This window comes from Dermochelys coriacea, chromosome 11 (genome assembly GCF_009764565.3).
Source record: "Dermochelys coriacea isolate rDerCor1 chromosome 11, rDerCor1.pri.v4, whole genome shotgun sequence".
Taxonomy (NCBI): domain Eukaryota; kingdom Metazoa; phylum Chordata; order Testudines; family Dermochelyidae; genus Dermochelys; species Dermochelys coriacea.
Window position 1 is genome coordinate 20,781,138 of NC_050078.2, and position 15,303 is coordinate 20,796,440.

General features: G+C 40.1%; 1 protein-coding gene across 1 annotated transcript in view; it reads right to left on the reverse strand.

The window, feature by feature from the left end:
- Positions 1-808: 808 nt before the first annotated feature.
- The window catches only part of NXPH2 (neurexophilin 2), a 60,984-nt gene continuing 46,489 nt past the window's right edge, over positions 809-15,303 (reverse strand). Inside the window, exon 2 of the mRNA XM_038422005.2 lies at positions 809-3,670. Within this exon, the coding sequence (XP_038277933.1) occupies positions 2,927-3,670 (744 nt within the window). The 3' untranslated portion in view covers positions 809-2,926. The remainder of the gene's footprint in view (positions 3,671-15,303) is intronic.

Below are 15,303 nucleotides of genomic sequence, written 5' to 3' on the forward strand. Positions count from 1 at the left end.
TAAACCTACAAAACTTCAGAAACAAGACAACTATTACAAAAACAGCAAGAATCCTATGTATGAAAATAAAGAGTTTTTCTGGGAAGTTTGGAAAATGCGCCACCAAGGACGAGAGGACAGCAGAAGTTCTGACTTGGAACATGTGGTGATGAAAAGCCACTGAAGATCTGGTCAGTCCACCCCACCCTCTATTGCTTTGGGCTAAACCACGAGGCAATGCTAGCGTGCATGTACAGAATGATGGACATTACTACTTTGAAAAACTCCAGCTCTGGGCACATGGCACATGCATACAACCTCAGTGGAATGCAATAGGGACCACACTTGAAGCATCAATGAAGCCCTGATCCTTCAATGATTTATGCTTGGGAGATCTACCTGTGAGGTCCTCATTCCAGGATTCTGGCCTGAGTTATCACCTTAGGATTTGGCTCCCGTGTTACAAACATCTTTTAAAATTTACTTACATTTTATTTTATTTTATTTTATTTTATTTTATTTTTAAATCCTTATTCAGTAATCAAGTCATTTAATAAACAGCCCATGGTAAGAATTCTGCCTCTCATGAAAAACTTAAATTTCTTTTCTCAGTCATCTGTGCCCTATAGACTTAAATGCTATAGAATCTTAGTGTTCTGTTCTGCTGAGTGCTGCAGCACACTGAGTTCTGATGGACAACTGTACATCTGGAAAAAGAATCGGTACTGAACAGTACTGAACAGAATTTTCATACAAGTGAATCATTAAGCCAGTAAATATGTAGAAGAACAAAAACATTTTTAAAATTAAATATACTACAAACAAGTGACAGATTTAGCAAACTCTCTTTATTTACATGGAAATGCATGTACACATATATTCTGTATATGTACACATAGATTTAAGTACTGTATATACACATATATGATTTCCACATACTCTACAATAAATACTTTGTAGTTTTTTAAATAGTTTATAGAGCTGGGTAAAACTACATGGCAATAAAATTGTGGCTTACAGCTAAGTTACAAAAGCACCAAACACTGAACATATAGAATATAGTAATAAATACTAGCATATATACAGCTAAATCTAAGACGCTATACAGAACACAAAACAGAACATTATGTAGGTATCAATAAGTAAACCAAAACCCAAAGACCATTTGTATGGAATAAGCTGTGACAGGAAACTTTTAGATTTTTATAAACAAATCCACATTTCTAAACTTGTAACTTTAAGACAAAAACAAATTAAACATTTTTTTTAACAAAGGATTTTTCTGTATGAGGCTTTGCAATAAGTAAGAATAGAGAAATAATCTAGTGAGTGACATCCTTTTTGATTTGACATATAGTCTATCTAGTTGTTGGTCCAGAAGCACAGCTGCTTTAACAAAACTTCTTATATTCATGTATCTTTCTGTCAGTGCTCATCAGTTCGTATGTAATAAACAGCTCTCTCCTTTCCAGCCAAACCCTTTCCAAACCTTGGCAAAGAGGTGTGACATCAGACACTAAACTGTGACATCAGAAAAGAGAAGCAGAAGTTCACTTCTTTTTACACACATGTCTTGATAATCAGCAATGGTGGTAAAAACAATAACAAAAAAAAATACAAATGTCATTTTTGCTTGATCCCGAACTGTTGAAATTGATTTTGCCATTGACTTCAGGGGAACAGTATGAGTCCCTATGTAAGCAGCATATAGGGCCAGATCCTCTGGTGGTATACATTTATACCAGCTCAGGATCTGGCCATATGTTGAAATGTGCTGTACTAATGGCAGTGGTTTGTAATCTTATATGAGGGTGGTGTCTAGATTTTTGTTGACCTTTCATTTTTCAGGGATTGTGGTTTTCTTGTCTTAAAAGATACTAACTAGTTTAACTGGGTTTCATGAAAAAGAAGAGCATGTGTTATTGGGGTATTGGCCTTATCTTGTGATACTTTTCCATTTCCAGGAAGGTAATAAATCAGGATGTGCTGGATAGCAAGATGTTAAGGTAAATACTTTCCTTTAAATGGAAACCACACTCTTATTTATTCTGGGATTTATTGAACATGGACCATGTTTTTCCAGGGTACACTTATATTCTATTACCATCTTAAACTAGTACCAATATAGATGTAAACATCCAAGTATAAATCAAAACAATGGTGACCCCCATAGGGAAAGATGTAACCAAACCTGTATACTTGGTGGGTCTAACAGACTAAAGATCATTGCATTTTCACTGGTAAGTATTTGAAGAAACTGCTTTTCCATTCCAGTGACTATGCATTACTGCCAAAACCCAGAATAGGAATTCAATTCTCTTTCATTTCTTTAATAGAAATAGCATTTTATTTAAATATTAGGACTCAATTAATTAACTAATTAATTAATTAACTAATTAACTAATTAATTAGGACTCTGTGTGTGACAATCCTGTTGACATCAATTGAAAAGTTGTTGAAATTGAGTTTTGCATGTGGAGAGCTTGCAGGCCTGGCCCAGTTGTCTTCCTCTTACTGTTTGTTGTTTGGGAACTGTAGGTGCTAACAAAATACAATCAGGATTGGGACCCCAGGATGCGAGGTGCTGTATATACCAAGTAAAATATCTCGCTGCATCTACTATCTAATGCAGCCCTTTAAACATACTTCAATAAAGCTAACTTTCCAGATCAGTGTTTAGCACATGCATAATTTTGTTCCTCCTTGTCATATTTTGCTAATGTCTGATATTTCTCTTATTATTAACATAGCCAGAATGTAATTGTGTTAAATGAAAATGATTGTTACATAAACAGGTTGAATATTTATGAAACAGCACAAACATCTACAATTTTTTTAAAGACATATTTAACCTGATAGGGAAGCACTGTCTTCTGCAGAAGATTAAAGGAAACTCATATTTATGACCAGTGCTGTATTTCTACAGTTACTCAGAATATGAATTACATCAGCCAGAGGACAAATAGGGCGTCTCACTATGGTAATTATAATCGGGGCAGACCTTTTGCACCAGTTTGTAATCTACACTGTAAAAAGCGATGTAAATGCAGATAACTTTAAATGGTTTAGAACACAACCAAGAAACATGACTTTGTGTCTGCTCCTGGTAGCAGATCTTTGAAGGGTCAAAATTACACAAGGCAGTTTTCTTAGCCCGATCTGTTTTTTCATACTCAATTCGGCAGTTGAAGGACTTGGATTCCTTGGTCTCCAGCGTTGACTGTGGAGAAGATTCAAATTCCACCACCTTAGAAGGTGGCACCAGGCTTACGGAAACATTTCCAAGACCTGTTGAGTTATGTCGGAAATAAACACTGAAGGTTCCATTGCCATGATCAACAATTTTCCCTGTGATGAGGAGGTTTAGTTTAACAGTTTTGATGTTGGAATGGAAGTCGCCCCACCCAAACATTTTCTTGAATTTCCCAGTTTTTACTATTGGTCTGCGCTTAGTCCGTGCAAGAGATTCTTGAACCTCAGTGATGTTGGCTAACCAATCCCAAAAGTTTTCTATGCTGTCTGAGTATGACATCTGGCCATGTTTCAACACTGGTGATGGCTTAACAAATAGGCGTAAAGGGTTGATGATCCTGGAATGGACAACGTTGTTGACCAATGTCTCTGCAGCATCTTTGTCTTCCCAATCCAGCACTTCTGTGGCATGGACTGTTTGTTTAGTGTCACAAAATATCTGTTTCAAAAGAGAAAAAGTGAAAATAAAAATGTGAAGATAATGGGGTGATTATTTAATATTTAGTTGTACATAAATAGGGTCCAAGCCCTTAATTGCATGACTAGCCTTTACATGTAATCCCATTCCAGAGGACTACTCTGAGTAAATGCTACTGCTATGAATAAGGATTTCCAGGACTGGGGCTCAAAGGGAAAAGACCAATTTCTTAGCCTCAAGAGATTAGTGTCTTAGAGGTAGAGTGAAATGGCAAAGCAGAATTTTCTGTTACTATTTTCATTTGCCTAGTGTGTCTTCCCTCCCCTCCCCTTCAAACCCTGTTCTCTGAAGACTGTCTGTTTATAATGTCCGTACGTAACTCTTTCTTTTAGTTGTTAATGCCTTTTATATTGGTCTGTGCCTAGTAACTTATCTTGTGCAAAACACTGTAGTAGGAAGAGGGCGTGAAACATAAGCCCTTGTATCAGAGGCCTCGTATGAAGCCTTGGCTAAAGTAGTGGTCAAAACTTTGCTGATATAAAGCAAAATCAGGCTGTGAACTAGAGGCAGGCCCTGCTCACAGAATCTGTCAAGAATAAGAGTGCTACTGCAAAAACACATATTCCTAAGAGGTGCTAGGCACAGAGCACTCATGCAAACACATTCCAGAAGGATGGTACCAGAACACCTTGATACCAACACATTCCCTAAAGATAACAGGAGCACACTGACCCATCCTAAAGGTAAGGTCAGTGCGATGGATAGAGATGTACAAGGTGATGGGTGATAACTGGCTACGTCAGAGGGTGTCAATTAACTATGTCAGGGGGCAGTATGTAACTTGTTTGTCTTGATATAAAATGGATAAATGGTATAAAATGGAGTCGAAGAGGGAGTGTCTTTGGCTAGCCAAAGGATAGTGGAAAGTCCTGCCACTAAATGAGCTGCGTCCATTGTCACAGGCATACATGCATTGAGTGTACTTGTAGCAAGTAGGGATGTAAAAGACTAATGCTTTAGTCTTACTGGTTAACCCACCTTAACCGTTAACCCTGGGCCAACAGGCTGGATTGGCCCTAGCTGCTTAATCGGTTAACCGTTTAAATGACATATTTTAACAATTTAAACGGTTAACTTTTAAATTGTTTTTACATTCCTAGTAGCAAGTACAAGGCACCAATACTGTGCTCCGTTGACAATAAACCTAATCAAGTTCCATCGCAAAGAACTGAGTCTGTAGTTATTGGACAGTTCGATCAGAGCCTGCTGTACAGGCTATATGGCCAGAGTCAGTACAGTATGCAGAGAGAACACACACTCAGCCAACATCTGACCACAAACATCATGTATAGTTACCCATGTCTTTTTGTGAGTAGAGTGCTATCTAACTGACATTTTAGCTACCTAAATCCCAAAATGAGGCCAAGTGATTCCCAAAATCCACACTCTCCTGCTACTGACCTCACTCACTCAGCACCTAAATTTTTGCTGTAAACATTCTCTAGGCACCTACATTTCTGCATCTGCACATGCATATTGCTGCCTCCCTCTAGGCGTCTGGATGCCTATGCCCTAAAGCGATGCACAAAGCAAGGGGAAGATAGAGGTGTTCCTCCACCTAACTTGCCTGCAGGGCTCAATCCAGTAAGTGTACTCAGACCTTGCCTATCAGATCAAGATGAGCTCACGCAACACAGCCGGGTGTGGAGGAGGAGGACCACCTCTTCCATAATTGTTAGGTCAATAGGTAGGTACTAACCTGGGATATGGGACACCCCAGTTCATGTACCCCAATCCACTTGAGGGGGATAAAGGATTTCAGCAGGGATCTGACACCTCTGGGTTAGGGTTCAAAAAAGAACTAGATGGGTTCATGGAGAATAGGTCCATCAATGGCTATTAGCCAGGATGGGCAGGAATGGTGTTCCTAGTCTCGGTTTTGCCAGAAGCTGGGAATGGGTGACAAGGGATGGATCACTTGATGATTACCTGTTCTGTTCATTCCCTCTGGGGCACCTGGCACTGGCCCCTGTCGGAAGACAGGATACTGGCCTAGACTGGACCTTTGGTCTGACCCAGTATGGCTGTTCCTTTGAGTGCCCTAGCCACAGGATATGGACTACAGTGTATTTTGATGTGGGGCTCCTTCAGTCTCTCCTACTATGCATAAATCATTTTTAAAAAGTTATTGGAGCAGGGGGATTGGATTCTAGGTCTCCCAGGTGTGAGCTCTAGCGATCAGGTTATAGAGCCATTCTCGCTTACAAGTGTGCTCGTGCTCTGTCTTTCTGGCCCAATGAGTCTTTCATTAGTTATCCACAGTGCGACAGCTTCAACGGGAAAGACTGAGGACTTTTCTACATGGTGTGGTAATGTGTCTATGGAGGGGTGGGGAATGATTTCTAAAGCAGATTCATGTGTTATCCATAAATTGGTCTGTGTAGACCCTATTGGTGCGCTTCAAGTAGTGCTGTTTGAAATAATACTGTATTAAAGTGCACAAGGAAAGCATTAGTTGACACCAGCAGGGTCTACATGGGGCCAATCAGTGCATAGCACATTAGTGAGCTTCAGAAATCACTCTCCCCCAAATAGTGCATTATCCCGCGTGTAGACAAGCTGTGGTGGAGCTCTACATGAGACTATTTCAGAGCCCAAGGGACTAGGACTCTCACCTGAGGGCTGGTAGATCTCTGTTCAAATCCCTTCTCCCTCTTCACGTGACATGAATGGTGAGTCTCCCACATTCCAGGTGAATAATGTAACCATTGGGATAAAAGTTACGAGAGAGGTCTTCCACACTCCTGTTGCCTGCAAAAATGGCGTAGGTGTCTATCTCCAAGAGGAGATTTGCAGCTGAGAATACCAAGCAGAGGGCGGTACCTCCCTTTATCCTGGGTTTAGATACCAAGTTCCCTGGAGGGGCAGGGTTTAGGATACACCCCTTAGTTTGGCACCTGCTACTGGCTAGGTTAGGTGAGAAGCTAGCATGCTGGCTTTTGTGAATCCTATTCTGAGATGCCTCTCTCTCATTCATTGTATAAGAAGAAGAAGTGCAAACTTCAGAAAAATGTGAATTTCATTGATCTGAAGTGATAAAATACGGTGAGTGTGTGTGCTCCTTCAGAATAGCTTAGATAACACTTCCTTCATAAATATAGAAATGTGTGTTGTTTTTGTACAATTCTGGGGCAGGCTTCAGTATAAATTAAACTAGACAAAAATGTTCTATAGTGATACTGTATAGGCATTTCATATCTAGTACTTTTCAGGATCCACTTTCTTGAATGTATAATGAAATCCATCCTTAATGTTTCACTTCTCCCATCTTCTCACCTTGCAAAACTCAGAAAACTAAAAGGCTCTAGTCTGTTATGTTCTTTTTACAAACACAAGTTTTCTAGTATAAGACTCTAAATCAGCATCTGAACATAGTTACTTTTTATAGTCTTTTTATAATGTAAAAATTGAGATGAACCTGAATCAAAACCTTCAGTCGAATGGTGAAGGGGGTTCAGAATACGAGTCTGCATCTCCATTTCAACCTACAGCTGACTCCCTCTCTGTATAACATACTAGCCCAAAACTTGCCGGTTTTGAAATCTGGATCCAAGTTTACCAGCCAGACCCTATCTCTAATTAAAAATGAATAAGCACATTTTATTAAGACTCCAATTAGGAAAGGGAAAAAGACAAAGATCACTCCTAGGCAGAGACCTTGTATGTCAAGTTTCTGCCTCTGGATTAATTTTTTATGGCTGAGTTAACTCATAAATATAGGGGATTCTAATGGAAACGCTGACAGATGCTTATCTAAAATAGCACAAAAAGGACTGCTGTAATGATACTATGAAAAACTGTCAATATGATGAAAGGGCCTGGGTGAAGAAATGGCATGATTATGTATGGCTTTTTAGCCACCCGCAATCTTTCTCACAAGTTAAAGAGCAGCGGGATGGTTTGGGGAATAGCACTTTCCCAGCACAACTTGCCATAACCACTGCTAAGCAAGTAACTATCAGCTGCCTTGTTACAGAAATGCCACATTGCTTGGATGAAACAAGAATGGATCCACACTTTCACCCAACCCTCAGTCCAAAACCTGCCACGAACCTTTTCTGAAAGATGAAAAAAGGTAGCTCTTTTGCTGCATTTACAGATTCCAACTGGGGCCCAGAAGTAGCAATGTTGAAATACCATGATGGAAGCTGTTAAAACCATGTTTCCTGCCTGCCTGGAAACAGAAGGGCTCCCAGAAACTTGTCTCTGGGCCTGTTCTGAGCAACTTTTGATGACTCCCTGATTAAAATGCAGGTGCCCAGTCTGCACTTGTGCTTCTACTCTTAACGGCAGCTGAACTGGTGGGAAGCAATGGAGGAAACTAAGAAACAAAGCATAGAACAGAAATTGATGAGGTTGGCTGTGAACATGTTGTTGTGTGTCTACACTCAAACTGGAAAAGTAACATGGCAGCTCATAGTGTTTTGCCTTTTGCCAGGGGTGTAGGCTTGCACACAATTGTCTTTCTCTGCCTAGTTCAGGCCCCCCCCCCTTTTTTTGTGCACCTTATATTGGAGAGTCTAACTGTGCTTGTGCCATCTGTTTGACCAGACTTTTTTTCTCCCATTTGTAGTAAGAAATCCTAGAAGGGTTGCCTAACATTTTTTTGCTGCTGGTGTTGCTCTGTGCATTTCATTAAGGTGCTCTAGCTCATAATGAGACAGTACGGGGCTGCTGACCACATTGTCCCAGCATTCACTGCTACAGCATGGTGGGTGTGGATACGCAAACTGCATGGTTATTATGTGAAAAATGTAACTGTATGGACACTGCTCAGCTGTTTGTGCTGCAACAGGGTCAAATGAGTGACGCAAACTGCTAACAAAAACACAACTCTATCTGTGGCATCAATGGAGCTTTAGAGGGTGAGCTATCATTAATCAAGGTGCTGGGATCACAACACTGTATTGTGTTAAACCAATGGCATCTGATCACATCACATTACATAAGAGCATGCGGTATATAAACCCCCCCATGATTGTATTCACAAAGGATAATCTGACATGTTCCTGTAACAAAGGTGACACAGATGACTGCATCTGACAATATTCTGTCTATTTTTGCACAATATCCAAATAGCCAGTTATACAAATAATTGAGCTATGGGAATGAATATTCTGGTGCAAGGAATATTTTACTCAGGGGGAGGAGGAAGAAATAAACATTGCTGGAAGTGGTGAATAAAACGTAAACTTTAATATCTGACTCCACCTCCATTCCTATTGTTATCTTGTCACACTAATTCCATTGAGAGAACAAGGCTCAGCACCTGCAAAAGTTGAGGTGAATCAATTGCTTGAAAGGAGGCTATGCCAGCTCTTACTAGGGAAATGCTTTATGTTTTGAAAATGTTTAGTTTAAAAATGTTGCTAACAAAGAAAGACTTGACTTTGGACTTGCCAGGGCAATGCACCACAGGAACCCGGGAGAGGAATATGGTGAGACTGTTAGAAATATGAATAATGTTTGTGTTTTTCTATCTATAACTTTATTTTATTTATGCAGATTTTTATTTTTAAGTCAAAAGGTTTTACAGCATAGAAGAACAGCACTCTCCAAGGGTTCATTTTCCTCTCAACATTTCAAAGGCTCCTTATTTGATGACAGCTTTTTGTTTATTAGTGAGCACAGCCCAGTGCCTTTTGTTAAGTTGTTTATTCACTTTGGTTAGCAATTTACAGGAAATAAAAAAAAATTGGTATTAAAAGAATGCAGCACATGCTGGAAAACAGACTTCCTCAGCATCTCACCTCCAGACTCTAGCTACATTTTGCTGTGTAGCCTTCCCTGTAGTGAAGACCATTGTTGTTTGAATAGTTGAAAACTCTTGTTTAGTAAAGTGAGAGAACTTGTCTTTTAATTTGTTTGCCTTCTGTAGTAGGTTTCGCTCATTGCACCTGCTTTTGCTCATTCCCCTAAAGCCAGTCAGAGATTTTGAGGCCGGAAAGGATCGTTAGATCATTCTAGTTTGACACAGACCATAGAATTCACTGATACCTCTGTCTTGAGCCCATATGCTTGTTTGACTACAACATATCCTCCAGAGAAGTACCTTGTCTTGATCTGAAGGTATCAAGAGATGGAAAATCCACTATTTCTCTTGGTAGTTTGTTCCATATGTGACTTATTTCTAATTTGAATTTGTGTGGCTCTAATTTCTAGTCTCTGCTTTCTGCAATGCCTTTCTACACTAGATTGAGGAGCCCTTTCATATCTCCTATTTTCTCCCCATGAAGGCACTTGTACATCATAATCTAGTTTACTTGATTAGAGACATGGGGTAAAATTCTTGCCCAATTTAAGTCAATGAGAGTTTTGTCACTGACTTCAGTGGAGACAGGATTTCATGCCTGGTCTCACTTATGCAGCTCCCCATGAAGTCCATCCCTTGCTCTTGGTTTTCTTCCTCCCAGGCTTTGTCTGAGAAAGAAGGCTAAATTGAAGAATGCCCTAATCTGGGTGAATTTTAAGCTGATTCCATATTTTGGACACTGGTCCTATTTATATTTTTACTTCATTTGTTTTGTACATCCTCCCAGCCACCAGAGCTTTTCATGTGGGCGACATTTTAAAATGTCATATTAAATAAATAGAAGATAAGAATTGTATCCTTGTAAGGGTCGAATTGTCCTGATGTTTCCAGGGTTTTACTCCAAGTTATCAGTCAATCTTGGGACATGGTTTTTTACGGCTGATCAGTGAGAGAGGCACCAACTTCATCCCTGCCAAGGTCATTTCAGGTCTCTCAGAAATTAGTGCAAATGAATCAGGGAAGGGGAAGAAATAGTTATTGGAATAAAATGGATCTGAACCATTATTCCATCCACTAGTGATGCTGCTGTGATCCTTCCAGCATATCACTGAGAGGGCCAAATTGTTGTCAACCTCTTCCAGCTGCCTGAATAAATCTTTTCAGAGCTCCAATTACGTGGGAAGCTAAAGTCTGGAGGTAGCTCTTAACTCACTCAGGGCTTGTCTACATTTGAAATGCTATAGCAACACCACTGCAGCTGCACCTCTGTAGTGATTCAGTGTAGGCGCTACTTAGGCTATGTCAGTACTATGGACCTTACAGCAGCACAGCTGTAACGCTGCAGCTACACCGCCATAAGGTCTCCTGTGTAGCCGCTCTATGCCAGCAGAAGAGCTCTCTCTCCCACCGGCATAATTAAGCCACCCCTGAGTAGCAGTAGCTATGCTGGTGAGTGATGCTCTCCTGCCGACATAGTGCTGTTCACACCTGTGCTTTTGTCGGTGAAACTTTTGTTTCACCTGACAGACAAGTTTTGCCAACAAAAGTGCTAGTGTAGACATAGCCTTAGGAAAGCGGTTCTCCCCGAGAGGCGGTAGCTAGGTCAATGGAAAAATTCTTCCATCAACCCAGTGCTGTCTAAAGGAGGACCTAGGTCAACTTAACTACGTTGCTCAGGCTTTTTCCACATACTCTGAGCAATAGTCAAGCTGAATGAATTTTCTGCTGTAGCTTAGGCCTCCGAATGCTGTACCAGTACCATGGTTTTATTTTGAAAAATAGATATTCATGTTCACACTAACTTCTTATGGTACGTCTCTGGCTTCTTCATGCTAATTTCAGTATGTCTGCAGTCTTTTATACTGTGTACTGCAATAATAATGCAAAATCACTGAACTGGTGGAACAAAACCCTGAGCTTGAAAAAAGGGAGAGGGAGAGAAATTGCTCTGCTTTATCTGTTTTGAACATTCAATGATTTCAACACATTTATCAAATTTTAAATAATTTATGCCTTGAAAGGGCTTATCAATTTTGCAAAGCACACACATTAGCTAGATACAATATCATATTTGCTTTTTCAGCATCTTACACTTGAGCTCAACAAGATTAATAAAAACTCAGACCTTCATCAATTAAACAGAAAAATATAAAATTGTATTCCATTACAGCCTTTTTGGTATGAAAATGATGACAGATTCTAATAATTCATCACAACAAGCTGAGCTTGAACTTTACTGATAATTAAATGTGTTTCTCCCAAAGGCAGAGGCTGTGATGGGTTTTATGGTAACAGATGTGATTGCTGTCAGGAATGCTGTAAGGAATTTAGGAATTAAGGATCATCTTCTATTAACCAGACTACATAGAAGAGCCATATTTGATGCTATCTAGTCACAGACATGTTTTTCAGAATTTGTTGTGCGCCCATATGCTTTCATCATGATAAAGATTTAATTCACATTCCAAGGGCATTCGTGGCTGTGAATGAAGGCCCTAATTCAGCAAAGCACTTAAGGACATGCTTAAGTCTATCCCTATTCTGCAAAGCACATGAATGAGTATTTAAGTGCTTTGCTGAATCAAAGTCTAAACTGTTAAACATGTCAAGTGACTGAGTGAAATCACTAACGGCTCTTCTATGTTGTCCAGACAAAAGAAGATGCTACTTTGGCAAAACTGACCCATCAACTGGGTAACTGACAGAAAAATGCATCCTCTTTGGGTAGGCAGATATGAGACTGTTGGATTACATAGATTAGCAAATTTGAGTGTCTAGCATTTACATTGATTAAATGAGTAGTTACCAATACAGCTGATGAAGAATTTTCTATCTAAATGTATCTGGTGGACATTGCAGCTTCCATAAAATCAAAATTTCCCTAGGGAAAACTTTTGATTTTGCTGCTGATTCCATTTTCCATTGGGAAAATCTAAATGAAATATAATTTGGGTCAATCTGAATCAGAACATTTTGTTTTGTTGAACAGAATAAAGCACTGCATTTTGGCTCAGTTCATCATTGAACTGGATCTGTCTGAGCTTCCCAGTGCTTCATGGGAGTGCAGTTCAGGTGCCTTATGCTTTTGTTCTCCTTTATAAACTGGGCTCCCTGGCTGGACTACATTTCCCAGGATGCACAGGGGTCTCCCCTCTGGAGGAACTGCTGTGACCTCATGGGGCAATGTCATCATCCAGCCTAAAGAGAAGAATGGGGGCATGAAGAACCTGAACAAAAACTCCCATGAGGCATTGCAGTAGCTCAAACAGATGCAGTTCAATGTTGAATAGAGCGAAAATGAAATGCTTTTTAATTTTTTAAATGAACATTTTTCAGAACTTTCTGTTGGTCGAAGAAAAAAATCAGTATTTCTACTTTTCATCCCAATTCTGGATAAAAGCAAATATCAAAATATCTGAATTTTCAAAGTGATGGACATTCTGATTTTTGACCAACTTTGATTCCCAGGCATTTATACTGTGGTGGTCTGAAAATTGTGTTAAAAGTTATGATCTGTCACTTTAGGTTCTCATGGGCTTTCCTGTCCTGCTTGTAGGTAGGGGGCTCTGTAGGGAAGCATGCAATCTAGGCTTACTAGCAGCCAATCAGCCTAGAATAAGGCATGGGGGCTGAGTTGTGGCTCTCTCTTTATGGAGCAGCCTGTTTTGTTTCTCTTTGATTTGGGGTGGTGTTACTCTGTGTGTGTTACTCTGGATTCTAAGAAATCAAGAAGTGTTACATTATAACCTTCCAGCAACAATAGTTGTTTTTATGTAACTACTCTTTGTGCACACTGTGAAACATAATAGAGAAAACTGGTGATGAGGATGTATTAAAAATAAAAATGTAAAGCTAAAATGGCTATATATGAACCATTTCCAATTTAATGAAAGAGAGGACAATTTTGCAAGATATATTCAGAGAATTAAGCAGTATTTTTATGCATGTGCTATAGAAGATACTGATAAAGGGCTATTTTCCTAACATTGGTGGAAAAAACAACTATTACTGTGCTTAAAGTTGTTTTCCACAAAAACCTGGTGAACTGGAGTATAAAGGCATAATATACCATGGGCAAATGTGAGCTAAACAACTTTAGCTGAAGTCAATGGAAGCTGAATGTGTGCAATGACTTGCAGAAGGCACTTACCCTTTTGCCAGGATTGCGCCCTGTGTCCTTGGTCCATTTTGTGTGAAACGGATGCAGATTATTTAATGACAATTATGTCGGATGATTACTGGAAATTATTTTTGAAAGGTCAATGGGGCGTGTAAATATCACCTAGCTCCATACTTAGGAAAAAAGAGGAAGCTTCAGGAAAATACAACAGGCTTCTGAATTTGATTTAAGTTGTGGGGAACCTATTAGAATGACTAAAATGAGATAGTTTTGTGACATAAGGGACAGTCAGCATAAACTCAAATGGATGCTCTCATCCAACTCTCTTATTTGAATTCTTTGAGTACTAAATTAGTAGATAGGAGTGAAATAAACATGGATATAAATTTGCCAGGGCTTCAACATTTTACCAAACACCTCTTCACCAGAGATAAAGTTCAGGGATCCTCAGCCTATACAACTCTCTCCATCCTCTGACACTTTCTGGGGTTACTATTTTTTTTAAACTTACTAACACAGAGAGGTGACTCCATACACTCTCTCTCTTTTTCCCTTTCAGGAGTCCCAGTTTTTCCCTTTGTTTCCTCTTGTGCTTTATTCTTCAGTGCCTAAGTTCTGGAGACCCAACTCCCTGCTGTGCCTGGAGAACCTGTGGAAAGTGGAGTGCAGTACACACATGGTATCACACAATAAAAACAAGTGTGTTCTTAACTAGGGTTGAAACAGCTTTGATAGAAGGGCAACTTGGCTTTAACTTATCTTTCTACCTCCTATGCTTGACTTGGGCAGGGTGGACTCCAGTGTTTGGGCAGCATTTTCTCCCCCTGTGCATGCTGTGGAGTGGTCACAGAGCACAGCTGTTACCTGAGTAGCAAATCAGAGTACAATTACCAATAGTTGGGCTGGCAATGGTGGGAAACTGAGGGAAGGCTGAAGCTCCAGAGCTTTGAGTCAAGCCTCGTCTACACTGTGGGGGGGGGAGGGGGAGATCGATCTAAGATACACAACTTCAACTACGAGATAGCGTAGCTGAAGTAGACATTTCTTAGATCGACTTAGAATCACTTACTTCACGTCCTCATGGCATGGGATCGACGGCCACCGCTCCCTCATCGACTCTGCTTCCGCCTCTCACCATGGTGGAGTTCCGGAGTCGATAGAGCGATTGGGGATCGATTTATTGCATCTACACTAGACGCGATAAATCGATCCCTGATAAAAACGATCACTATCCGCCGATCCGGCGGGTAGTTTAGACATGGCCCTAGAATTCTACCCAGGGAGCCTGCTGGGAGGCTGTAGAGGGTTGGGTTGACTGAGAAGGGAAGAGATCACTTATCAAAGCACTCTGAATGTTGAATAAGGTTTGGTTCTGTGGCCAGAACAGGGACAGAGGTTTCACTGGCCATGCTCTTTCACTGCATCTCACTTTCAGCAATTTTGTGCTCACTTTATCTGTCTCTTTAACTGCATATTTCTTTGTTTCATGCTCTCCTGTTTAAAGTATATTTTACAAAGAAAAAATTCAGGTGTACTGCTCATTGGCTATGGCAAAGCTATTATTATCCACTTAGCAATACCAGTCCCAGTTCTAACCATAAAAATGTGAGCCACAGCCACGTATTTCCTGATGCTCTGTTTCCTAGTATCTTGCCATTCATCGTGAGAAAAGATTTTCACTGTAAAATGCAAAACACCTGTGGTTTGAATGTGGGGAAGAGT